We start from the raw sequence: 26,352 nt of genomic DNA on the forward strand, positions 1-26,352 counted from the left end.
TATATAAATTACCTAGAATTAGCACCATGAGAGGAGGGGTAATGCTGTTTATCTATCACTGCTGTTTACATTTTTCTTCAAAATATTTAGAATGTAACTTCAGCTGTTCAAAGCAGCACATTAGCATATAGTCTGTTTTTAGAATTTCACTGGTCTGCCTCCTATCTAGGAAGAATCATTCCATTGAGAGTTTAACTAATCACTCTCATTCAACCTTCAAATAAAATACAGCAGCCTGATTTAAATGCTAGCCATGAGAGTTAAGGGCAACTAGCAGAAAGTTCTTGAATACATCATCTCATTATTTATTTTCCACCCCTCCAAACATAGTGAAACAGAAATAAATAACCACATTTCAAGTAGTGTTTAAGTTACATCTGAATGCTTCCGAGCAGGACCATGTTATACAGTGTTGATAAAGAGCCATTTGTTTATATGATTTACCAAAACAATGACAGCTGGTAGAGGAGTGTGCTTGCGAACATGAATCATGGAGAGAATTTCTGGAAGGTGACCCTCACGGGATGCAACGTAGAACATCCTGATGGGAAAATAAATTTGGACAGCTTTTAAAGATGCTCATTACCAAGATTAATTGAAGCAGTTCACCAGAGATGCACAATACGTTCAAAGTTATCCTCAATAGTACTATTTGTTTCTATGCAATGCAAGCATCAGAAGCTGAATTAAAGAATTTTAGAAAGCACATTTAGAAGCTTATGAAAAAAACCTTCTAAAACCTATTTTGAACCTACATCTTTGTCAGCGTTCAAAAATAGGAATAGTTTTAGCATTGCTTTATTTTACTTTTGCAGTTAATTTGTACAAGTATCAGTGAAATTGTACCAGGCAATGGGAACAATAATAATAAAAAATCTATTTAAAATACTGTATTTTTCGGAGTATAAGACACACTTTTTCCCTCCTAAAAGAGGCTGAAAATTTGGGTGCGTCTTGTATTCTGAATGTAGCTTTTTCAAAGCTTTGTTTCAGACTAACGAGGTGCTAACGACTGAAGCGATCTCTGTTGTTTGCCTGCTTTTCTCATTGCTTCTCTCTCCAAAGATCAGTTGTGCTTTAGAAACTGTTATTTATCCCCAAGCAGGAAATAAAAACCAGCAAACTAATGTGCTGAAGCTGACCAGACTAAGGATGCTAGCCAGATGAATACCTGGTAGACAGATTTTTTTTCCTATTTTCCTCCCCAAAAACTAAGCTGCGTCTTATACTCTGGTGTGTCTTATACTCTGAAAAATATGGTAGATTTTCTGCAATATTGTACAATGTTCTATTGCTTTCACTCATTTTACTATTAGACTGTGTTCAATGTCAGCTAAAAACTAAAGGAAAAGTACAATATTTTCTCTGTATTTATTCAATTATTAGACTGTCAGTGGTATTTACATATGAAGAAATAAATCTAGTAAGTATGCATGTGTGTATATGAATATACAGTATATTTCTATGTTCCATTCACTTGTATTTTACCTTTCATTAGCAAAAGAATAACTTACCTTGATACTGCAAATATACCACCATTCATAGATCCAAAGCAAGAAAGTGCAACAAAAATAGGAACAGCTAAGGAAAAATTTCCCAGTAGACGTTCAGAAAAAGTCTAACAAAAAAAACAGAAAACATTACTAATATATATATATTCTTTAATATAAAAATATAGATCCTATAAATTCAGTTCTTCCCTTATAGTCAAAGGATTCATTTTCAATATATTATAAGGCTCCCTAATTTCCTATATGCATTTTTACCACTACTTACCACTGCCACTGCCTTGGAGATTAGCATATCCTCAGGGCTGAGAGTTGTAAAATAGGCCACGTTAGTTAAGACGTAGCCAAGTGTGACAATAACCATTGATGAGCAAATGGCGAGTGGCACATTTCTGAAAAACAGAAAGGAACTGAGCATTATCCATCTGCACATAAAATTAAATCAATTTGGTTAGGAAATATATATGATTCATGCTATATTGTTTTCATTGTAACTACTGCTTTTATACATAAGATAAATCTTGTTACATGAAACCTGATTGCTTACAATATTATACCTCAGGTCAGAGTAACTTATCTCTTGCATTATAAATAATTGCTAACTAGGTAAATTGCAAACAGTAGGAAAGTTCTGTCCCATCCCTGTTTACAAAGTGAAAAATGATGCCTCCATTGCTTACATTAAAAAAAAAAAAGAACTATTTTAAGCCAATATTGTAAGCAAGCTTTATTAGCCAAGGCATTTACTATTCAAACATATGCTGAAATGCTGAAAGTTGAATTTATCCTCTCCACTTTCTAATTTCCAGTTGCATAGAATTTGTTTGAGTCAGTGGGATACACTATATTCTGAGCCATTCTGGAGAATTATCATCAAATTGTAACTTAACATATATTCTGAGATCAATGTGGATCACTGGTTTTTCTTAGGCAAAAGAGTGATGGGTGGAAATCTAGATAATCCAAGATAGATTGTCACCACAAATCTGAATATAACCTATTCAAATAAGGAATTACAATTTGACACGTTCTTTTGTGATCATCAGTATCTCACAGGTAGATATTACAAGACACTATTATCTTAAGAGATAAAAGGGAATGTAACTGGGAATGTTTCCAAACAAATAGAATTCTAGCCTCTTATTTTTGAAATGAATAAATTAATTTCATATATGAAATTTTTGAAAGAAAGGTAAATGTATTCTTTAAATACATTTAAAGAAACATTTTTAGACATAGCATGCCCCATTTTAATGGCTCAGAAGAGTGACAATGATATTTTAAAAACAGGGTGATATCAATCAACCATTAGATCTTTTTTTTAGTCTTTCAATTCACCAAATTCTCAGTCAGTGTTGTCTTGCTTCATAGTACATTTTGGGGTTTATATTTCACACACACCTGGTTGTAGAGAGTCACCCTACCAAATACCGTAATTAAAACTTAATTATTATGATTCACACCACAAGAGCTAGCCTTTAATAATGGCATAATTACACCGATTAGAATTGTTAAATTACAATCTGATTGAGAGAGCAGAAAAACAAATGCTGTACCTCCTTACTTGTCCTAACTGGTAATTTTTCCCTTCTTCATCCAACTTGCTGTAATAAAATTCTAGCTAAATCCAGCAGGAGATGAAAAAGGATAAACAGCTGAAGGGATTGATACATAGGATAGTTTTTCTACCCTAGATAGCGTGGGTAGATAGGGTGAGGTATGAGAGTGGAAAGGCTGATAGATAGGGTAGCCTAACCCTAACCCAGTTTCCTCAGAGATTAGAACAATCATAACAAGATTATTCAATCATTTTCAGGTGTAGGCTTTTTGAGTGAGTAGTAAATATTCACTTGCCTGGAAAATACTCTTTGGCGATCTCACAACAAATCCAATACAATGTCTTGAAATATTTCACTTGAAAAAAGACAAGAGAAAAATGGCTATAAAATATCTTTTTACTCCATTAGTTAAAAGTTAGCCCCCTCTTCAAGAGAGTCCAGATTCAAGAATCACCTTTTTTCCTGGATATTGGGCAAGCAGTAGCAAGAACAAAGAAAAAAGGATATGCTGCCGCTATCCAGTTTAGTACTTAATAACATTGCTATTTATCTATGGAGATTCTCAGTCATCCAGGTCATGGTTGTCCCAAAGGTGCTTTTTTCAAGATGCAACTGGACTTTCTGGTTTTTCTTTCTTTTCTTTTCTTTCTTTTCTTTGGAGACATTTTGCTTCTCATCCAAGAAGCTTCATCTTCACTTCAGAAAAGTGAAACGTTTTCAAAGCACCCTGTTATTAAGCTTATTAAGACCAGCTGCCTGCAATTACTGCAGGGTTCGAATCTCGCCAAGGCTCAAGGTTGACTCAGCCTTCCATCCTTTCTAAGGTAGGTGAAATGAGGACCCAGTTGTGGGGGCAATAAGCTGACTTTGTATAAATATACAAAAGGATGAAGGCTATTGCTGAGCACATTGTAAGCCGCCCTGAGTCTTCGGAGAAGGGCGGCATATAAATCAAATTAAAAAAAAAAAGAAAAAAGAAAAATCAAAGACTCCAGCTGCCTCTTGAAAAGGCACCTTTGAAATTGCTATTTATCATCACTCTCATCCAGTAAATTTACTAAGGCTTTGGAAATGAGTGGCACCATTTCCACTTTAAAAGGCCTAACACATCCCAGATATTAACAGGCATCAAGCTGGTCACATATATCCCAATTCCAAAGTAGCACTGCAGATAAATGCTACACTGAGATAGAGCCCAAAGACATTTAAGTATTTAGCTTTCACAGCTAAATACTTTTTCTGTCCATATGCTATCACTAAACTTGTCCATCTTCAAGACACATGTCTACTGATCATTTGATAGCAATAGCCACCTAAAGTTTACTAAGGCTATCCTTTTAGCTTCATCATCACAGGCCCTGTGCTCTGCCTTGATAGTATTTTTAAAAAATCCAAGGCATCTCTTATATATAAATTAATGTACTCTTTTATAAAACCAAATGTGAATATATAAGCCAACCAGTGAGAAAGCATTCTTAAGCCTATATGTATCTGGCAGGTGAAATACTGTCATATTATGCTAAGCTGCATGTCCCTTTGAGGACAATAAAAATAATAATGATAAAAATAAATTGCTGCTCTACACTGTCATGCATACAGCCAAGATATCATAAATGAAATTAGGACTGGACAAATGTGTCACTATCAAACAGGAAAAATAGTGAAAAACTGTAGGAATCAAAATGCCCTTTGGAAATAACATTGAGAGTCTGGATGAAGAAGATCACTACAAATACATAGATATCCTTTAAACTGACAACATCAAGCACACTGAAGTCAAGAAAAGGGTTAGAAATGAATGCATCATCATGAGAGTAAAGATGATCTAAAAGTTCAAACTCAATGCAGGAAATATGATCAAGGCAATTAACACTTGGGCAATTCCTGTCATTAGATACACTACTAGAATAGAAAGCAGAACTAAAAGCACAGGATAGGCAAACCAGAAAAATAATGACAATGAATCATGCCCTTCGTCTACGTAGTGATGTTGATAGACTCTACTTGCCAAGGAAAATAGGTGGGCACAGAATGTTGCAAGTATATCAGAGAGTTGCAAAAGTAAAAAGGGCATTGGAAAAATATCTGATGGGTAGTGAAGGCAATACACTGAAGCTAGTATACCAGGAAGGTGTTTGTGGTCTGCCAGCAGCCTGCAGAGCTGGCAGCGGAGTCGGACAGTAAGAAGGCTGGGGAAGAACATGGGCCAGTCCTAGAGTCTGGGGAAGATTCTGACGAGGACTCTGCATCGGAAGCAGAGATGGGGCCAGGGCCATCTGGGAGTTATGCACGGATTCCGGAGCCTCCAGAGTCAGACATCAGAGAGGCAAAGGAACAGGAGGAGCCTGTTCCTAGTGCACGCATGCGCAGGACTGCCAGAAGGCAAGAACAGTTAAAACTAGAGGGATGACTCAGGAGTAAGGCCTGGAGATGATTGGCCCCTCCCATAAGGCTTAAAAGAGGAGCAAAGCCACATCAGCCCTTTGCAGGAAAGCAACATTGTTAATTCTGTTCCCAGTCAGCATCTCTGTTTGATTCTGGACTCCGTGTGGCTTTGCCAAGTAGGTCTTTGGCAGCGTGTCAAGGGAGATAAAGGTTGGTGATTATCCCGAAGGACTTTTCCCGAAGGACTTTTTGCAACTAATTGGGACTCACTTGTGAATGAATGTAATTCACAGCTGTTGCAATAAAAGAGGTTTTTGGGACTACTCGTGTGTTTTAATGACTCAGGCAGCCTAGGTCACAACAGAAGGTTTACTGAGTACTGAAAAAACCAAACAGGCCTACATGAAAAACCAAACAGAGAACAGAAAACAGACAAAGGGAGAACAGAAAGGGAAGACAAAGTATTATTTGGCCAGTACATTAAATTTAAAAAAAATGGCAAAGCAGAAAATAACAAGGTCTGTCAATGGCTAAGAGCAGGAAAACTGTAGAAAGAAACAGAGGTGTCAATTCAAATGCATATTAAAGCTAAACGAGGTCAAGCCTTAAGAACAAATGCATACAAAGCCAGAATTGAGAAGACAGTGACAGACAGCAAGTGCTGCCTCTAAAAAGATGCTGAAGAAACAGTGGACCGCCTGGTTAGCTGCTGCAAAAAGATTGCACAGACTGACTACAAACAACAGCACAACTAAATAGCAACAATGCAAGAAATACCATTTGCCTGCAAGCAAGAATTGGTAGGACCATAAAATATAGAAAATAAATAAGCTAAAGTACTCTGGGACTTTAGAATTCAAACTGACAGGTATCTGCCACATTATACCTCAGATTTAACAATTATCGATAAGAAAGAAAAAAAAGGCTGGGTCGTGGATGTGACAGTACTTGGAGATGGCAGAATAGAAAAGAAAGTGCTGGAGGACAAAATACAAAGACCTGCAAATAGATGTCTATAGAGATTCTCAGTCATCCAGGTCATGGTTGTCCCAAAGGTGCTTTTTCAAGAGACAACTGAACTTTCTTGTTTTTCTTTGAAGACGTTTTGTTTCTCATCCAAGAAGCTTCTTCAGCTGACTGGATGGTGGGAAATGGAAGGATTTATACTCCTTGCAGACAACTGGTCATCTGCAATCTTTTAGAGAGTCATTGAGAACATCATCTATCTGCAGTCTACAACACAATCCTTTCAACAGTTTGGAGAAGGCTCCACAGCCATTTGCACTACTTCAAGTGACCCTCAAGACACAGATAAACCTCCAGGTGGCCTCAACAAGTCTTTAAAAGAATGCAGATAACCATCTGTCTGCAAGGAGTATGAATCCATTTCAGAGCTGAAGAAGCTTCTTGGATGAGAAGCGAAATGTCTTCAAAGAAAAACAAGACAGTCCAGTTGCCTCTTGTAAAAGCACCTTTGGAACCTATAGAAAGTCTGTGGAAATAGAAAGCAAAGGTAGTAACAATAGCAATAAGTGTCTTGGATGCAATCCCAAAACAACTGGAGCATCACTTGTACACCACTGGCATTGACAAAAACAACACCAGTCAATTGCAAAAGGCAGCTTTACTCTGAACACCTAAGACAATACTTTTAATATCATCAAATATCCATATCTGCCTATTCCAGGTCCTTTGGAAGGACTTGATAGGTGGATAAAAATGCTAAATCCAGTCGGAACATCTGGCTGCCTATGTGACAAACTATAATAGTAATAATAATAAAAACTAGCAGATACTATTCATTACCTTGCTGAAAGCTTGGAACTCTCCATGATCCTAGAAGCCTGAAGCAGAATAAGAGGTTTTCTGTCATCCCCCCAAGTACAATTGGCCCCTTAGGGAACTGCAATCCATTAGCATGTAACACCAGCAAGTGTTACTTGTTAGTTGATGGCTTGCAGTGACAAGAGTTCACATAAAATGAAAAAAACACCATATGAAATATCTGGTTTAATGATTCCAGCAATAAGCTATTCAATCCATATCCATTTTTAACCAAAAAGTTAGATTTTCTGCTATCACTGTGCAGCACGTAAGCCCACAGTTCACACCTTTTGCTACATTGCCATCTAACACTTAGAAACAGAAACACAATTTCGTTCTCTGAGGCAGTAAATTAGGTTTTTTGCTATAAATTAATTGGCACATATAAACTTCATGTATTGATATGGCTATTGCAACTGAGAAACCCTTTTCTATTGAATGACTCCTAAATTAATTATTCATAAAGTCATGTTTGAAAATGGAAAAACTCCAAAATACATAGTAAGAAAGAGACCTGTATTTTATTATTATTAAAAATTGAACATATTTTCTAAGCTGTAAAAAAAAGCTGATGAGAAGAAAGGTGAAAAAAAAATTCTAAGGTTGAAGAAGGATATATGGAATTCTCTTTATAAAAGGTGGAAAGACTAAAAAGTTAGGATTATCAAACTGAAAGTCCAAGCCAAGAAAAGGTAACTGTTAGGTAATTGCAAATCACATTGAAATCAGTGGACTAAATAACAGTTTAGTCCACTGATTTCAATGTGATTTGCAATTATTTTCTACTTAAATACACTGAAGTTTTCAAAAGCCTTAATGTATGCTTCTTTTCTGTAGTAATTTCCTCATTTGCACATTTTTTTCTTATTTCTTAGATGTACAGTAGTGGCCAAAATTGTGGAAACCTTTTGTGAAAAATGTATTTTTGAGATTTGATGACTAATAACACCACTTTTCTTTGGAGTTTCAAATTAATCATACTCCACTGCTGGAATGTCCTGGGAATAGCCCAGTCCTTAACCCAATTGAAAATCTATGGAGCCGACTAAAGAAACTTGTTAGTCAGAAGTGACCCAGCAATAAAACCCAGTTAATAGAAGCAATTATTCAATCTTGGTTTCACATTATAACAGCTGCAGAACTAAAAGACTTGCTTCACTCCATGGGAAGACGTTGTAAGGCCGTAATTCATGCTAATAACTACCCTGTTTCCCCCAAAATAAGACATATCCTGATAATAAGCCCAATCGGGCTTTTGAGCACGTGGCAATAAGGCCAAGCACTTATTTCAGGGCACAAAAAAATATAAGACAGGATCTTATTTTCGGGGAAACACAGTCAGTATTAACTGACATGGTGATAATTTTTGTATAACTCGTTTTTTCTATGTGTTTCACTTTTCTTCTTTATACTGTAAATTTTAATAGCAAATCCTTCATAAAAGTTATTGCATTCTTGATTAAATTATTTTTCCATTGATATATAATTCTATGGTACTACTCAAAAAAAAAACCAGTGGTGTTATTTGCTAGTTTTAGAAAATACACTTTTCCAAAAAGGTTTCCTCAATTTTGGTCACTACTGTATATGCCACAATTATGTTTGTATAAGCATTACATATATATTTTTCATATGAGAAATGTATTGAGAAATCATCATGGCCTTATACAATACTTTTTCATGGACAGAAACTCTAGCCTCAACCTTTGTGTCATATACAGGGAGTCCTTGACTTGAGCCCAAAATTTCTGTTTTTAAGTGAAATATTTGTTGAGTTTTATGATCTTGCTTGCAACAGTTGTTAAGTGAATCATGGCAGTTGTTAAGTGACTAATATGGTTGCTAACAGAATCCGGTTTTTCCATTGACTTTGCTGGTCAGAAGGTTGCAAAAAAGGATCACATGACTCTGGGACATTTAACTATCTTAAATATGTGTCAGTTGCCAGGGGTCTGGATTTTGGTCATGTGTCCATAAGGATGCTGCAACGGTTGTTAAGTGTGAAAAACAGTCATAAATCACTTTTTTCAGTGCCATTATAACTTTTAACAGTCACTAAATAAACTGTTGCAAGTCGAAGACTACCTGCATAGAATGTTCCTTGATATCCATGCTAAATATCTGCCAGGGATCCCCTACAGCTCAACAAATGTTAATAGATAAGGATTGCACAATTTAGAAGCCAACCTTTCGATCAACAAGCTCAGCGTCTTAGCCACTGCACCACCATGTGCTCATGTGTAGGAGTTGCTATAAAGTATTAGCCTGGGTTTTTTGAGATTAGTTGAAAGTTGAACTTCTCCTGAATTTGTGATTCATATATGATGACTCAACTGTAACTTAGAAAGCCAAATATGAAACAAACACAAGCCACTATCATTGTTTCAAAGCACTGCAAGATAAAATCCGGAAGACAACCAATACATTAATAATACATTTCCCAAGTCTGTTATATAGCATAAACATCTGCCACTTGTTATTAGGAGATATACTTCAAGAATCACCTCTCACCAGTGTTTGCAAAATATCCTGCATTTTAAGATAATTGAAACATGGAAGACATACAAACAATATGTATTATTTTGTACTGTCATCAATACTGTAAACAACAACTACCTGCAGAAACCCTAAAGTCAACAAGAAGATTAAGAGTTGAAGGAAAACAATAACCTCTGAGTTCTGATTTGGTTGGGTGTATTAGTTGGGATCATGACAGTCTGTGCATATTGTTTTATTTATTTATTTTATTTTTTATTTTGTCAAGTACATATTAGATAATATATATAAGTATAAGCATGAATCGAATACATAAAATGAATACAATTAAAGGGAACATTAGGACAGGGATGGTAGGCATGCTGGTGCTCTTATGCATGTCTCTTACAGACCTCTTAGCAATGGGTAAGGTCAATGGTAGACAGTCTTAGGTTAAAGTTTTGTGGGTTTTCGGATGAGACCACAGAGTCTGATAGTGCATTCCAGGCATAAACCACTCTGTTACCAAAGTCATATTTTCTGCAATCGAGTTTGAAGCGGTTCACTTTAAATTTGTATCTATTGTGTGCTTGTGTATTGTTGTGGTTGAAGCTGAAGTAGTCATTGACAGGTAGGATATTGTAGCAGATGATTTTATGAGCTATGCTTAGGTCATACCGAAGGGGGCATAGTTCTAAATTTTCTAAACCCAGAATTTCAAGTCTGGTGGCAAAGGTATTTTGTTGCGAGCAGAGGAGTGGAGGACTCTTTTTGTGAAATATTTTGTAATATTGTAAATCCTTAGAGTTATTTTATAGATGTAATCCATCTCAAAGGTAACAAATTAGGCTCATTCCAGATAATATTAATACTGTATAAACCATATAACCTCAATAAATTTTAATAATGACATTGCATAATTATGCAATCAATATTAGCCACAATATCATCAGCATATAAAAGTGTTTATTTTCATTGTTAAGTGCCTTTAATATCTTGACACACTCTAAGAAAGAAACCAATGATAGAAACACCAAAATGAAAATTAACAGAAACAAAGCATTATCAGGCTTTTGAGTTAGATCCAGACTGGGAAACCAAGGTTATAAATACTAGTATACTTTTTTATTATAATATTACAGTAACAAGTAATCTTGCAGGAATGTGTCTCCCTCTTTTACCTTGAATAAAAGTAGGGAAGGTCAAGTCTGAGATGTTTTCTAACATTACATTTCTGCCTTGACTCAAATATTTTTCTTCATGCATGAGGCTTGGTGTTCTTCCTCTAAGAACTTCTTTATTGGGTAGATCATATTGGCTCAGTCAAGTGGAAAACCAACTCTAAATGTTTCCTGTGGTTTCAGTATAATTAAAATAGAAAATAACTCCCTCCCCAAAAGTTACAGGTCACATTTGCCAATTAGGTTAATTGGTGGGCTTTCCAGGCACTCCTCCCCGTCTCTATCCACCACCGGCAGAGATGACTTTGGTTCCCACAAGAAAGTTATGTGTTTTGCCTAGCAACATATTTCATCCTCCTTCCCCCTCCCTATGCGTGGCAACTGAGGAGTCTCTATCCACCACCTGTAGAGATGACTTTGGTTCCCACAAGAAAGTTATGTGTTTTGCCTAGCAGCATATTTCATCCTCCTTCCCCCTCCCTCTGTGTGGCAACTGAGGAATAGAAAAATGGGTTCTGGCAGGTTCAATTCAAAGTTGACACAGACTTCATAAAGTACCTAGGTTTATTATTTTCTAGAATATACCAAGTATGTTGAATTAAATATGTTTAAACAAACAGGTGAAATTTGAGTAGATATATGTCAATGTCTATACCTTCCATTAAGTATTTGAGGCACAATTAAGATTATCAAAATGAACTTTTCCTCAAGATTAATGTCATATTATAAGAGGAAATCCAATGTAAATTCCAATTAGATGCTTTACACAGATAGGTAAGTTAATGAGAAAATTTTTATGGCTGGCTAAAGCCTCTAGAATAACTTTGGCCAAATTGAGGTTACTTTACAATGATGATAACTGCAGTCTACAAATTTTTGGCTGTATCACTAGATTTTTAACATTTTTATTAGATTCCTTATTATTATTCCTCCTTTTGGGCCCATTTGGTGAAACAAGTGTGTAACATGTCTAAGTCTTGAAAAATGTGAGAGTCCAGGTGTACCAATAAGAGATTTTAATTTCCAGCTTTGAAAGTTGCAAGGCACGTTTGCTTATTAATAGATAAACAGTTATCTTTTAATCCCATATCACCTGATAAACTGATGCTGAAGGATAAAACAAATACACAAATGTAAAAACAGTGAAGACGTTTCATTGGAATGCTTGGATTAGACAAGGCATCAACATTCTAAATCAATTAAATTTTAAGTTTTTGGCGGATTTTATCCTGAATCTGACTTACTTACAATATCAGCTTTGACTATATATAATTGAAACATGCAATATGGCCCAGACATAGCAACCAATCATTTTGGAAATGTTATTCTGAGTCATTCTTGAGATGATTACAGACTAAAATAAAATGAACTCCTCCATGTGTGCATCTCACTCCCTTCCTTTCCATCTTTGTAAATTTTAAACCACTTTTTAATATTACTACTTATTGTTTTAGTGCTTATATTATGGTCTTAATCTATTGTAAACTGCCTAGAATATCCTAGATGGGTGAGATGGGTGACATATAAGTTTAATAAATGAATAAACAAACTTCCAGCATGCCTTCAATTTTAGGATTTTTATCAAATGTAATTCTTAAATAGAAATCCACAGTTCAATTTTATAAGTAAAAAGTAAAATCACACTATTAACTGTATATTGAATTGTGGAATGAAGTATTGGAATATCTAGTTTTGGAAATCAGTGGATCTAGGTATTAAGGAATATGAAACAGACATGGAAGTAATTCATCCAATAATATTATTCTGAGTTTAGCAAATCCTCTCAGATAGCACTTAAACATTGTTAAAAATTAAGTTCTTCTTTATGATGGCATATAATGTTCTAATAATGTGGTGTTGTCCAGTAATAGCCCTATTTGAATTTCAAAACACTACATAAATCAATAGAATTCTGGGAGGAAATATTATAGTTAAGAATCTTGTGATTTTGCATGATATTGCTAAACATGGAATTTTTCATTTCATAAAGAACTTTGCTGCATCAAACCTAGAATATGACAAACAGGATAAATGTACGTAACTAGAAATGAATTTATTTCAAGTAATGGATCTAGGATATGAGGTTTTTTTTTTTAAAGTCTCTATGCCTAAAAATGAAATGATGCTGCAGTATGTTTCTATACAGCCTAGATTTAATGTTAAGCTTCAGTTAGTACTATGTTGTTATCTATATTTGTTATACAGATCTTTTTCTATTAATTAGGGTTTTTTCCCTTATTTTTAGTTTATATTAATCACAATTATATAACTTCTTTTTCCTTCATCATGTATAATCATTGTACAACTTTCAGTTGGTGTTGAAGGTCTTTTTCGTTTGTTAGGAAAAGTGAATATTGTAATAAATGTTAATGTTATTTGAGAAGAGATTAACATAATTTAAATATGTTCTGGAACTCTTTGTAATCGAGAAGATCAAACAATTCCTCAATGTGGCTGTTCATTAAGTTAGATCTCATTAGCTTCCAGTTATCTGTTTGTATTATTGTGCAGCAGCTGCTGTGTAAAGTATAAAGTCCCTGAATGAGATGCAACCTCAGACATTGCACAGGATACAAATAGATGGGGAGTTGCCAATGTAACTGCCTTTTTTGCCTTTTATAGAAAAAGCTAACATTCAACATTTGAGAAGATGTCCTCTTCCAGGAAAGGAAATGACAACATTCAGTGTTTCTCTCCCCCAAATTCTCTATCCACAAATAGAATGAGAATTTGGGGAAGCCAACCCACAGAGAACCACACATATTGCTAATTATCACAATATTTAAGTGTTGTTACTGCGTATTCTTGCCTCCAAATGCTAACAAAAAAGTAGTAGCTTTTTAATCATTAAATACAATGATTTTATTCCCTAATTTTAATTTTTATCTGATTACTCATTAAAAATAATTAAAACATTCTCTCAAATCTAAATAAAATAAATCCAGAATAAACTGAGACAATATCATTTAAATTTTCCAGTAATGCCCAAAAGTTAATATCACTATCAAATTTTATCAGCTGGTAAATTTCTAATGCTCTTGTCATACAATTACAGTACAATGACAAAAAGATAAATCACGTTTCCATTATTCTTTGTTTCCACACAGCAAAAAACTATCACCAAAGGAATTTCAAGTTGCATCTCTTTATTGCCCTTCAAGAAATTACATGAAATTTTTATCATCTTTTAAAAGACTGAAGCAATCATTTTCATAAGCACAAGAAAAAGCAAATCCATGGGGGGAAGGGGTGTTACAATTTAAACATGACATCCAAATGATTAAAAAAAATCCATCTTTATTGCACAAAGTGTGAAAATGAATTTTCAGTTAAAGCTACAGTATGTATGAGAGATCCTTGCTGCTCTCTAAGCTTGGTTGTTTTTAACAGATATTTTGTTACTCAAATTAGTACCATCATCAGTGTTAGCATATAGCATTAGACCTAAGCCAGGAGTGTCAAACCTGCATCATCACAGCAGCATCACATGACCTATCACGAATTCTTCCCCTTTGCTAAACCGGGCATGGCCGTATCCAGCACGTGAGGCATCCAACCTGCAAGCCACAAATTTGACAACCCTGGCATAAGCAAACCAAAAGACCCCAGAATTAAAAACAGGAGTCATCTACAATATACAATGTAAGAACTGCAACAACATTATGTAGGACAAATAGGCAGAAGACTGGCAGAACACATCCATAAACACCAACTGGCAGTCAGAATGCATGACGAAAATTCTTTAATTTCACAACATATAGACAGATTTAACCATAGTTTCAATTGGGAAAATGTGACAATCCTAGACCATGCCAAGTCCAAAAATGCAGGGGAATTTCTAGAAGCCTGACGCTCTGACAAATCATCTATCAATAGACACATAGACATTAACAACATCTATAAACTATGCTGGGTTACGTATAAGCTGGGTTAACAAAAATCACAAATGAGGAGGTGACAAGTTGCCTGGGAAAGCAAAGGGAACTAATCAAAGCCATTAAAAAGCGAAAGTTAGAATATTTTGGAAATGTGATACGACACCCAGAAAAATACAGGATCCTTCACTTAATCTTCCAGGGAAACATTGAAGGCAAATGAGGTCCAGGCAGAAGAAGAACGTCATGGCTTCAAAACCTTAGGGACTGGTTTGGACAAAACTCAACAGCACTTTTTCATATGGCTGTTGACAAAAATAGGATTGCCAACATGATCGCCAATGTCCGATGACGGATATGGAACAAGAAGAAGAAGAAGAAGATAAACTATGTAAAAGAGATACTCAACCAGCCCAAAGGAGAAAAATACTTCAGCACCTCTCCACCAGTAATCAGCACTCATATCAGCATAGATTATGCAAGATCAACTTCAGACCAACAATCAAGTAAGCAATACCCCAATCAAGAAACTGCCAAAGAGCCATCAATAAACAGCCCAACCAAAGAATCCCTAAGACAACCTCCACCCACACAGACAGGCAAGACACCAGAATATAAACTGACAGCAAATAGCACTCCTTACTAGCACTGATGATGTTACCTAGTTAGGGTAATGAAATGTCAGCAAGAAAACAAGCAAGCTCAGAGAGCCCCAAGGGCCCCTCATTTCAATCCTGAGCTACAAATATTCTCCTTTATTGAAATCAGTCTGTATCTGAAGCTTGTTTCAGAGGCACCAGTGTGTTCCTATCTGGATATTATCTAAATTCATCCAAATTATACTTTTACTAGGATTGCCAAATCAGATGGCCATTGTAATTTACCTGATTGATTGTTCATTTGGTTAAATTTGCATTTGATTAAAATATTTCTGATTGAATTAAACTAGTTTTAATATGCACATACACTGTTATAAGCATAATCTTAAAAGAGGCATTGCATTTTTGCACTTGCATTCAAGGTCCAACAGCTGCCATCTGCAATTTTTAGATTATAGCTGTCACTTGATTATTCAATTAAACAAGTGAATGTGTAATGTACTTTTTGAGGAATGTAAAGAACATTTGCTCTTAAACTGCTGTTGTATCACTGAAGCTAAGAATGTATTTATGAAATGAATATATGTATAAGGAAACCTTGTTAATGTCTGCTAGTTTGCCTACAATTTTTTTTTTAATCTGGAACCATTCAGATAATTACATATTATATTTAGCATTAAAAAGTGTCCTCTTCCTTTCACCTTTTCCAAACCAAATTTATTTTATTTTTTTATTTATTTTATTTAAATTTGTATATCGCCCTTCTCCTAGTGGACTCAGGGCGGTGCACAGCCAAGTAAAAAACATCCAATACAAAAGTTAAAAATTTAAAAGAATTATACCCTTTGGGCAAAAATTAAGAACCTTACGACTAAAACCCATTAAACAATTAAAAAATCTAATATCTCAAAAACGGGGGGGGAGTTCACGCCAGCCCTGCTTGATGGAAGAAAAAAGTTTTTAGGGCGTGGCGAAAAGCCCGGAGATCTGATATCCTCTATATCTCCAGGGGCAAATCGTTCCAGAGGGCAGGTGCTGCCACAGAGAAGGCCCTCCCCCTGTGGGTCTCCAGCCGACACTGCTTGGCTGATGGCACCCTGAGGAGTCCCTCTCTGTGGGAGCGTACTGGCCGGTGGGAGGCTATTGGCAGCAGAAGGCAGTCCCGCAAATACCCAGGTCCAATGTCATGGAGCGCTTTAAATGTGGTAACCAGTACCTTGAAGCGCACCCGGAAGTCCACCGGAAGCCAATGCAGCTCGCGCAGGAGAGGTGTCACATGGGAGCGCCCTCTCGCTCCCATAATCCCCTGCGCAGCCGCATTCTGCACCAGCTGGAGCCTCCGGGTGCTCCTCAAGGGGAGCCCCATGTAGAGAGCATTGCAGTAGTCCAGGCGGGAAATGACGAGTACCTGAGTGACTGTGCGTAAGGAGTCCCGATCCAAAAAGGGTGGTGGTGAATCTGGTGAATCAGGCGAACCTGATGAAAAGCCCCCTGGCCACGGCCGTCATATGCTCTTCTAAAGACAGCTGTGCATCCAGGAGGACACCCAAGTTGTGAGCCCTCTCCGTGGGGGCCAATAACTCGCCCCCAATAGCCAGCTGGCTATATCAGGACGCTGGAAGCCACAGCCACTCGGTCTTGGAGGGGTTGAGTCCAAGCCTGTTACTCCCCATCCAGATCTGCATGGCCTCCAAGCACCGGGACATCACTTCAAGGGCATCGTTGGGATGGCCTGGGGTGGAGATGTACAGCTGAGTATCGTCAGCGTACTGATGGAATTCCACCCCGAAGCCACGGATGATCTCGCCCAGCGGCTTCACATAAATGTTGAACAGAAGGGGTGAGAGGACCGATCCCTGCGGCACCCCACACACAAAGCGCCTCAGGGTCGACCTCTTCCCCCCTGCCAACACTGACTGCGTCCAGTCGGAGAGATAGGAGGAGAATCACCGTAGAACCGTGCCCCCCACTCCCAGCCCCTCCAACCAGCGCAGCATGATACCATGGTCGATGGTATCAAAAGCCGCTGAGAGATCTAATAGGACCAGGATAGAGGAGCAACCCCTATCCCGAGCCCTCCAGAGATCATCCATAAAACGCGACCAATGCCGTTTCCGTGCTGTACCCAGGCCTGAAGCCAGACTGGCGTGGATCCAGATAGACAAATTAAATGGAATACGAGAATGTATTTATTTATTAGATTTATATCCCATCTTTTATATAGAAACTATGTGTGCTGCTGCCTTTCACTTGTTGTGCACTTCTTAAATTATTTTCTGATGCTCCTGACCATTTTTGTGCATATTTGAAATTCTAATGAATAGAAAATCCTGCAGTTTTCATTTTAGAAATGTTAAGTAGTGAATTATTATTATGCTTTTTTAACAGCTTTATGAAAAGAAATAATATTTTCCATCTTCTTTAGCATCAATGATAGATGTTTATGATCTTTTCATACTATTATTCCATTCATTTCAAGAGACACTTTCTTTTCATCATACCTCACCAAACCGCCTTAGGATAGTGTGAAGTAGGAAGATAAAAATTACTTCCTTTTCTTTCTTTTGGAAGGAACCTGCATGATTCTTGGTTAAATTTTGCGAGATTATTTGAGTACCTTGTTAAAAAAACGGTTAACAAGATTGTTTAACTTTTGAAGATGATAGTCAAAAAAAGCAATATTGGCTTTTCTTTGCTAAAAATGGAGCCAAAAGGAAAAATTTAACTCCACTTTTTCTAGTTATTAAACAAGATTTAAGATTCATAATGACTAAAATCCAATGTTATTAATTTTTAATAATTGCTTCTTTCTTGTATCAAATCAAATTATTTTCCTCTTGGCTCCATTCTGCAGTCTAACAACCCTCCAGAAAATAAGATGAGAAAAAAATAAAAATACATGGCCGAGTCAGGATTATAAAATAATAAAGTTTCATCCAAAACATTTCTACCAATTGCTGATTCTATTGCCAAGGTTCCTGGAATTCTGCATTAGTAAAAAAAAAATCTCTGCACATACATATTTAGGCAGCATGTCCTAAGGGTGTATATTATCATTTATTCAATATCAAAACCCCTAAAAGCACATCATATGGCTCCAGTTTTCAATATAAAATATGTATCATCAAAGCAAATAATTTGGTATCAGTTTCTAAGGTAATATATGCTTAACAAAACCAATTATAATGCTATGGCTGCATTATGTAGCTAGAACTTTTTTAATTATATTGTATCATAATTGAAAGCAAATTTCAATGTAAGATGACCTTCAAAATCTTTAAATATGGTGACACTTAGCTTGAAGTATAGATATACAGTATGAAGTATAAATATACGGTATGTATCTATACAGTAGATATACTGTACAAGTACAATATGAAGTATAGACATACAGTCCAATACTGGAGTGGCCTGAATTTATTTGAATTATAGTGCTTTGCATCATGATAGCAAGATAAGGGAACATTAAAATAGATGATGTTAGAATAAAATGTTGTTGTTTCAATATAACAATAGTCTTGTTGTTGTTGTTGTTGTTAGTCGTGAAGTCATATCCAACCCATTGCGACCCCATGGACAATGTTCCTTAGGCCTTCCTGTCCTCTATCATCCCCTGTAGTCCATTTAAGCTCACACCGACTGCTTCAGTGACTCCATCCAGCCACCTCATTCTCTGTCATCTCTGTTAAATTGGGTGAATGAGGACACAGCAAGCCAGGCAGTGAGTGACAACAGCTCTTTATTGTAGAGTGAGAACCCAGCGACTGACCTGAGGAAACAGCTCCCCTTATATACCTTGCAGCTGTGGTGGTCAGCCAATCAGCTGATGGCTAGTTCAACTTCCCGCCAAAACCTATATACATAACAGTCTCCTTGTTCTTTTGCCCTCAATCGTTCCCAGCATTAGGCTCTTCTCCAGTAAGTCCTTCCTTCTCATTATGTGGCCAAAGAATTTGAGTTTCATCTTCAGGATCTGGCCTTCTAAACAGCAGTCAGGGTTAATCTCCTCTAGTACTGACCTGTTTGATTGCCTTGCAATCTAAGGGACTCACAGGAGTCTTTTCAGCACCATAGTTCAAAGGCCTCAATTCTTTGGCATTCAGCCTTCCTTATGGTACAATTGCATTTACATGGTATTTTTTCCTAGTTATGAACTTACACTTACAAAATCAGGATTTTAACTTTAGTATCTGCATTATAACAGGAAATTAAAATAAATTCATATTGAGGGGGAAATATGGCAACTTTCCAAGATTTGTTAAAGAGGTATGAAAAATAATAATTATCACTTCTAGTTTTTGTACAATAAATATTCCAAGATATGCTTTCAAGCAACTATATTCCAAGACCTAAAAATAAACAAACCTGAACTGGTACAGTCATAAAAAATGAAGGGTAAAAGGATTTAAATTGCCATATGAATTTAGATGATTAAATTATAATAATCTGATTTATGAGCAAGAATTAACAATGTTCTGATGTTATTAGCGATGTATTGCAGAAATCAAAGCATGAAGTTTAATATCATATTGCAAACCTCTTATAATTACAACTAAATAGTGAATTAATAGTCACTCTTGTGGGAATATATAGAGGAAAATATAAATCTCACAGCATAAGAAATTTTGGTATCATATAAAAAACTACCGTATTTTCCGGCATATAAAACGACTTTTTAACACATGAAAATCTTCTCAAAAGTCGGGGGTCGTCTTATACGCCGGGTGTCGTTCTCCTGTAACCAGGCAGATCAGCCCGAAAGGCTCTAACGAGCCAAGCTCTGACCATCCCAGCTGAGTTGCCTGCTAATCAGGCAACTCAGCTTGGATCGCCAGAGCCATGTAAAAGAAAAAAAGTTTTCCCCCTCCAGCTTGCTTACCTTAGCTGCTAGTCGCAACGCTTGCCTTGCTTCTCTTGCCTGAATCCATTCCATCAGCAAGCAACTCCCTGCCTGCAATCAAGTAGGCAGGGAGTTGTGGACTTCAACTCCCAGAATTCCTCAGCCAGCAAAGCAAAGCTGGCTGAGGAATTCTGGGAGTTGAAGTCTACAAGTCTTAAAGTTGCCAAGGTTGGAGACCCCTGTTCTATTGGGTAAGTTTTTTTCCCCTTTGGGAGCTTTAAAAAAAATAGTTAATTGGGGGTTTTTTTAGTTGTTCTTTTTTAGACCTAGCCATTTAAAGTTTAGGAAGTTTTAAATTTAGCTTTCATATAAAAATTAAAATAAAATAAAATAAAATAATACTTGTGCAGCTTTAGTGTGTTTCTGTAGTGTTTCACTCTAACTACACAAACACACAAAATCTCACAAAGCTATATGTGGAATTTTGTTTGTGTGAAGTGTGAAAGTTGGTTTTTTGGGCTTTTTGTGGCTGTGTGAGGTTCCTGCTTCTTGCAGGGGCCATTTTGGGTCTAGCACAGCTGCTTTTACATTGTGGGTGAGCAGTTGTGTTGTGTTGTGTTGTGTTGTGTTGTGTTGTGTTGTGTTGTGTGTGTGTAAAGTGTGAAAGTTGTTTTTTTGGGCTTTTTGTGGCTGTGTGAAGTTCCTGCTTGTTGCAGGGGCCATTTTGGGTCTAGCACAGCTGCTTTTACATTGTGGGTGAGCCAGTTGATGTTTTTTAATTTTTATTTGGTGTGCATTGGAAGAGGGGTAGTCTTATATGACGAGTATAGCCCAAACCCTATATTTTTTAACAGGAAAAGTCGGGGGTCATCTTATACACCCAGTCGTCTTATACGCTGGAAAATATGGTATATACAGCATAATCTCACTTTGAAATAAGATAGTCTGTCAGTAATTTTTGAAAGCCCTTGAGATCTATCCCTTGTAGATAATTTTTTGATGTAAACAGTGACTCATGCTCTTGTCATCTCTTAGTTGCATTACACTGTATATGGAGCTACTCTTGAAGATGACCTGGAAGTTACAGGTGTCATGGAATCTAATTGTCCACCTACTGATTGTATTATGAATATAGCAAAGTAACCCCTACTGTAAATTGTAAAAATGGCACTTGCTGCCAATAGATTTTTGGACTCAGTGCAAGAGGCAGTTTTTTACCTTTAAAGTATATTATACTATCTTGAGTCTTTGCTATATTCATAGTACAATCCATTCCAGACAGAATCTACCCATTCATATGTAATGGATGGTAATTATATGTTAAACAGCATGGAACTATGCTGATCTCCTTTCCCTGACAGATAGGCCTGCTTAAGAGACTGCCTCTTTTGTAGCAAGCTTCTCAGTCTAGAACAGCTTATGTCCTCAAGTTAGAGTGGCCCTCAGCCTATTAATGTTTAGGAAGGCTCTGTGCTCTTTCTATAGAATCTTTGATGAAGAGAGTCCAATTAGGTAGACAGCAGTATAATAGGTTTCTGAAATATTTTTCTCTGTTTAACTGATTATTACTGCATTTTTACCATCATGTATTGCCTTGAACTCAAATTATAGCAGCATACAAATAGCTGTATAAATACTCACTTAGAAGCAGATTGAAAGAGTTGCCAACAGATCTGTCTGCTCGTGATGCTTTGCATACCCAATAAAAGTTCTTATTTCAACACAGTTGTATTTGTATAATCACTGTAATGACCTGATCATGGATTGTTGGAAAGAACTGTGATCCTTCATTTCAAACTATGGAACTTAAATGCCTCTGAATATATCAGTCTGAACAGAATCATGTTAGCATAGCAGAGACCTGTTCCAGATGACCAGGCTCTTGCTTTGATCTAGGATTAATTTACACTGTGTTGACTAGCCTGCAGATCTGTTATGCCATCAAGATATTATATACACGTTTGTAGGTTTACAGCTCAGAGAATTACCAGCCATCCGCTATTGTTCTTTTTGACTTACAAGTAAGCATAGGGAAATGACAGCCAATCAGTGTTTCCTTGCTATGCCCTCAAGCTGGTCAAATTTCATTAGTATCTTGCATGTCTACTTAAGTTTCACCATGAATTTTTAAAATTACTTCTTTTCCCTTCCCTTCTATTCCCTTCCCTTCCCAACTCACAGGGCCCTACATTTTAAATATATTTTAAATAGTCAAAGTTTGTCCAGTATTTTTCAAACACTGTTGTTCACAGTTTGAAGTGATGTAAGAAGAGGGCAATTCTTAAAATAATTAATACATACAGTGAAACTCAGTCATCTTGGCAGGAAGCTTCCTTACCTTTCCCATCCCTGCATCTTGTAACCCTGGCATGCCAGCAATTCTGCAATAATTCCATGCCAGCATAATTGGGTTAATTCTTACTGTGTAATGACAGGAGTAGAGATAACCCCTTGAAGCCAGCAATATGTTGCCATTTCTGAAACAACATTCTCTGGGCTTTAATTGGATTTTTGCAATCAGAGATGCAATAGCATTGGCACACAAAGTTACCCTGTAGCTGTTTGTCTGGTTATGGCACATTGTGTTCATCAGAGGATTTCTACAATCCTTACTGAGACTGCACCTTTTCTAGAAGTCCTCAGCAGGAACAAATTAAAGGGGGGGGAAAGGGATAGGAGGTTACTTGAAATCCAAGCTATTTGTCTTGGATTGCCTGATGTCAGATCACGTGCTGAAGATATATAAACTTTTGTCACTCAGGATCTACTTTGCCCTGAACGGTTTCACAGAAAAGAGATTTCTTTTTAGCAGCTACAGTCTTCTTCCTGTCTGATAAGTTATGCTTGGAAAAATATCTATATATCTATTAGTAAAAAACAGGAGGACCCTCTTTGTATTTCATTAGTCTAGCAGGATCATTTAAGTTTTTTAAAATTATTTTTAAAGCAATTCCAAAATGACGATCAGTAATAAAATACATATTTTTGTAATCCATCCAGAGTCACTGAAAATAACTCTGTAGTTGGGTAGCCATATACCTTTTCTAAATAATTAAACCTAGGTTGTCACAGAGAATACCTTTCAACAGTGAATCTAACTGAATATTTCATATTTTTAAAATAATGAGGGGTTTTTTTTTTCAAATAAAATACAGGTGTCTGAGAAGATTCGGCTTTGCACTTACTTTGATCTAAGGAAGGGAAAATATACTTTGTTTTTATATTTGGTATTATTTGTATATATTAATATTGTATACTTATGAATGTTATTTTTTCTAAATACATATTCTATATTATTATGCACAAAAATACTTTATCTACTATTAATATAACAGCTAAAATAAATACACCCAGACTGTAATTCAATATAATGCTCACTTCACACCGAGTAAGCTTGAGCCCTGCAGAATGATAATTGTAACCTTAGATAGACTCTTCTCCACTTTTTTCATAGCTAACAATATCAGACAAAGTATTCATTAAAAATGCTTATCTCCTATTTAAAATACAAAGATAATAGTGTTCAAATACTGTTGAAGCTGGAAACTGAACTTTGAAACTAATTTTAAAGTGCTTTTTGGCTTTAAAAAAAAAACTTGAAAAAGAAAGTTTGACAAATCCCTCTATTGTTTGAGATTACTAACATTTTAAAGCTTTGGCTAGTCATAATTTCATGGTGCTATTACAGCATGGTGCCCAACAAATCCAAAAAGAAAAACAAGAGATAAGATAGAAGAACAGAAAACCTAACCCAAACATGAAGACAAATGTATTAATGAATGCCATAAATATTTTGCAATTCAGACTGACAATTATTGCTATGAGGCCCAGTGGACACCCATAAAGTATATATTGTTTTTTTGTGTCAGACATTTCATGCATATTTTCATTAGCAGATGGTTGCTAAATCATAGTGGCAACATTTCTTAGTAGGTGAACAGTAATACAAACAACGAAACAGTAAAAGAACAGTTCTAAGGTAATTTTTCTATTTGAATACATCCATCTTCCAACCCATATGCTATATGGGTCCAGTTGTAAATGAGCTGGTGACCACATCATCGGAGAAACTGCCTCCAGACTACATCCAAAATACAGCTCTAGATATTTATGAAATCTATTGGATCCTCAATAGCTGACATGCATGAAACAATGACACTTGTTCTGTAGCAATCTGAGGGGATTTGGATGGATAGTTATTTCCCAAACAGGAGATTTCCCAAATGGGAACACTTCAACATATACTTTCTAGTTAAATGAATAAAATAAAAATGCACAAGTGTCCACTGCTATTTCATGTCATTGCCAATCCCTTATAATATTAATTGCTCTGTCTGCCTTGGTTTACACTATCTGACATTAACACCAATTTGTGCCACATTGAGTTCCACTCTAGTGCAAATTGCTATCATGCACAAGCATAACTGCACACCTTGTACTGTGCTAAGGCAGGGATGGAATCATATTAGTACATTTGGAAGAGATATCGCAAGTAATTTAGTCCAATCCTAGAAAATCCCTAACAAGAACTCCTGTAACAGGTTACAGACATGACATTGCCTGATTATGAGATTATCATATCACAGTCCTATATAACAGGTCCCATTGTCAAAGTTGTGAAAAATTCCTATCCCAAACCACATGAGGCTTATCCTTTTATAACTTAATCATAATGGTTGAATTAACTTTAGAATCTCATTTGTAGTCTAAGTTTCTGTCTTAAAAATCAATAATCTTGGAAATCTGCAGCGTGCACAGCCATAACTAGCCATGTCCAATATAATGTCAACATTACAACATACCAAAGCTCTAAACAAGTGCAATGATTGTTTCCAGAGTGGTTGCATAAAAGCATTGCAACACTGAATTGCTGTGCTGTCTTACACAGTGGTTTATACGGAACGATACGCCGAGAGGTAGACTCCCCAAAACTTGTGTTAACAAGACTGCCTCAATATATTTTGATACCTGCAGGGAAGATATCTGGTGTTGCATCTGAATCTTCCTTTGACAGTAATATGATATCAACTACAACAGTGATGTATTGTACAACTGTAATGTTGTGTCAACTAAGGAAACTGTATACTAAGATAAGGAGCACCCATAGGTTTCCTGGCCTTCTAGCACTTAGAAGCCAGTTTCAGATTTGTTGCCTGAAATAAACACCTCAATTTGCTTAAATAGTAAGGCTAGCACTAAGGATTAGCTCCTGTTGCCCCAAAGCTATACAACTCTGATATTTTGCCTGACATTTCCTGCTTCCTCTTATCTTTTGTTTTTCCAAATAAAGACACTATCTATGGAATTTCTTTCCTGTTTATTGCCCAATGCCTTTAAAAATGCCAGCCACAGTTACTGGCAAAATACCAGGAAATCTGTTTTCTAGATCACAGTCATTACATTCTGAAGCTTAACATTCTGGCTCATCAGATTTGAAAGCCTATACCAGTAATTCATGGATAGCATATGACACCAAGCAAGGAAATGGCCTTTTATTAAACTTGTCCTTTTAATAAAACAATTATATGTTTGAAAATAATACATAATCCTGCTTCTTAAGTAGTAATTTTGTGTGATCAAAGTTGAAAGAAGTGTTTAAAATTTGTTTGCCTTCATATATCTTTGTTGGTTTCTTTTTCCTGCTCGATTTGTGTGTTTGTATGTTAGTTTTGTTGCTGTTTTTCTGGATTTTATGATTTTAAAAAATAGGTTAACTATCTTTTAGGTTGAAAAAGTGTTTATTGCTCTAAGCAATTAGCTTTATTAGCTTTAATGAATGACCGTGGACTATGACAAAGAAGTAAAAATTTTCTTGTACATTTACTTAATACAAACTTAAAACTTTCATTATTAAAACCAAATTATAGATCAGTTCATATTTCAGAATTATTATTCAGTGGGGTTTTGTATGCGTGCACAAATGTGTGTGCTAAGCATTGCCTTGACTAATCATATATTAAAGTTATACATTTATAAACAGAATTTATTTAAATATTGTTAGTACTGTATATTTTGCCATCTGAAATATTTTTGTCCTTACTACTATTAACCCATAGTCCCAATTTTTCAAAAACCTTATTGGACTATTAAAAATATCACTTATTTC

The 26,352-nt window shown here is 36.1% G+C and overlaps 1 protein-coding gene across 1 annotated transcript in view; it reads right to left on the reverse strand.

Moving 5' to 3' along the window:
* The window catches only part of SLC7A11 (solute carrier family 7 member 11), a 67,654-nt gene that overhangs the window by 8,815 nt on the left and 32,487 nt on the right, over window positions 1-26,352 (reverse strand). Inside the window, exons 7-9 of the mRNA XM_070949119.1 lie at window positions 1,777-1,900; window positions 1,515-1,618; window positions 445-541 (exon numbers count right to left, since the gene is read on the reverse strand). Coding sequence (XP_070805220.1) covers window positions 445-541; window positions 1,515-1,618; window positions 1,777-1,900 — 325 coding nt within the window. The remainder of the gene's footprint in view (window positions 1-444; window positions 542-1,514; window positions 1,619-1,776; window positions 1,901-26,352) is intronic.

Source organism: Pituophis catenifer, unplaced genomic scaffold (assembly GCF_029215685.1).
Source record: "Pituophis catenifer annectens isolate HBS135680 unplaced genomic scaffold, rPitCat1.0.hap2 SCAF_8, whole genome shotgun sequence".
In the NCBI taxonomy this organism is placed as follows: Eukaryota; Metazoa; Chordata; class Lepidosauria; order Squamata; family Colubridae; genus Pituophis; species Pituophis catenifer.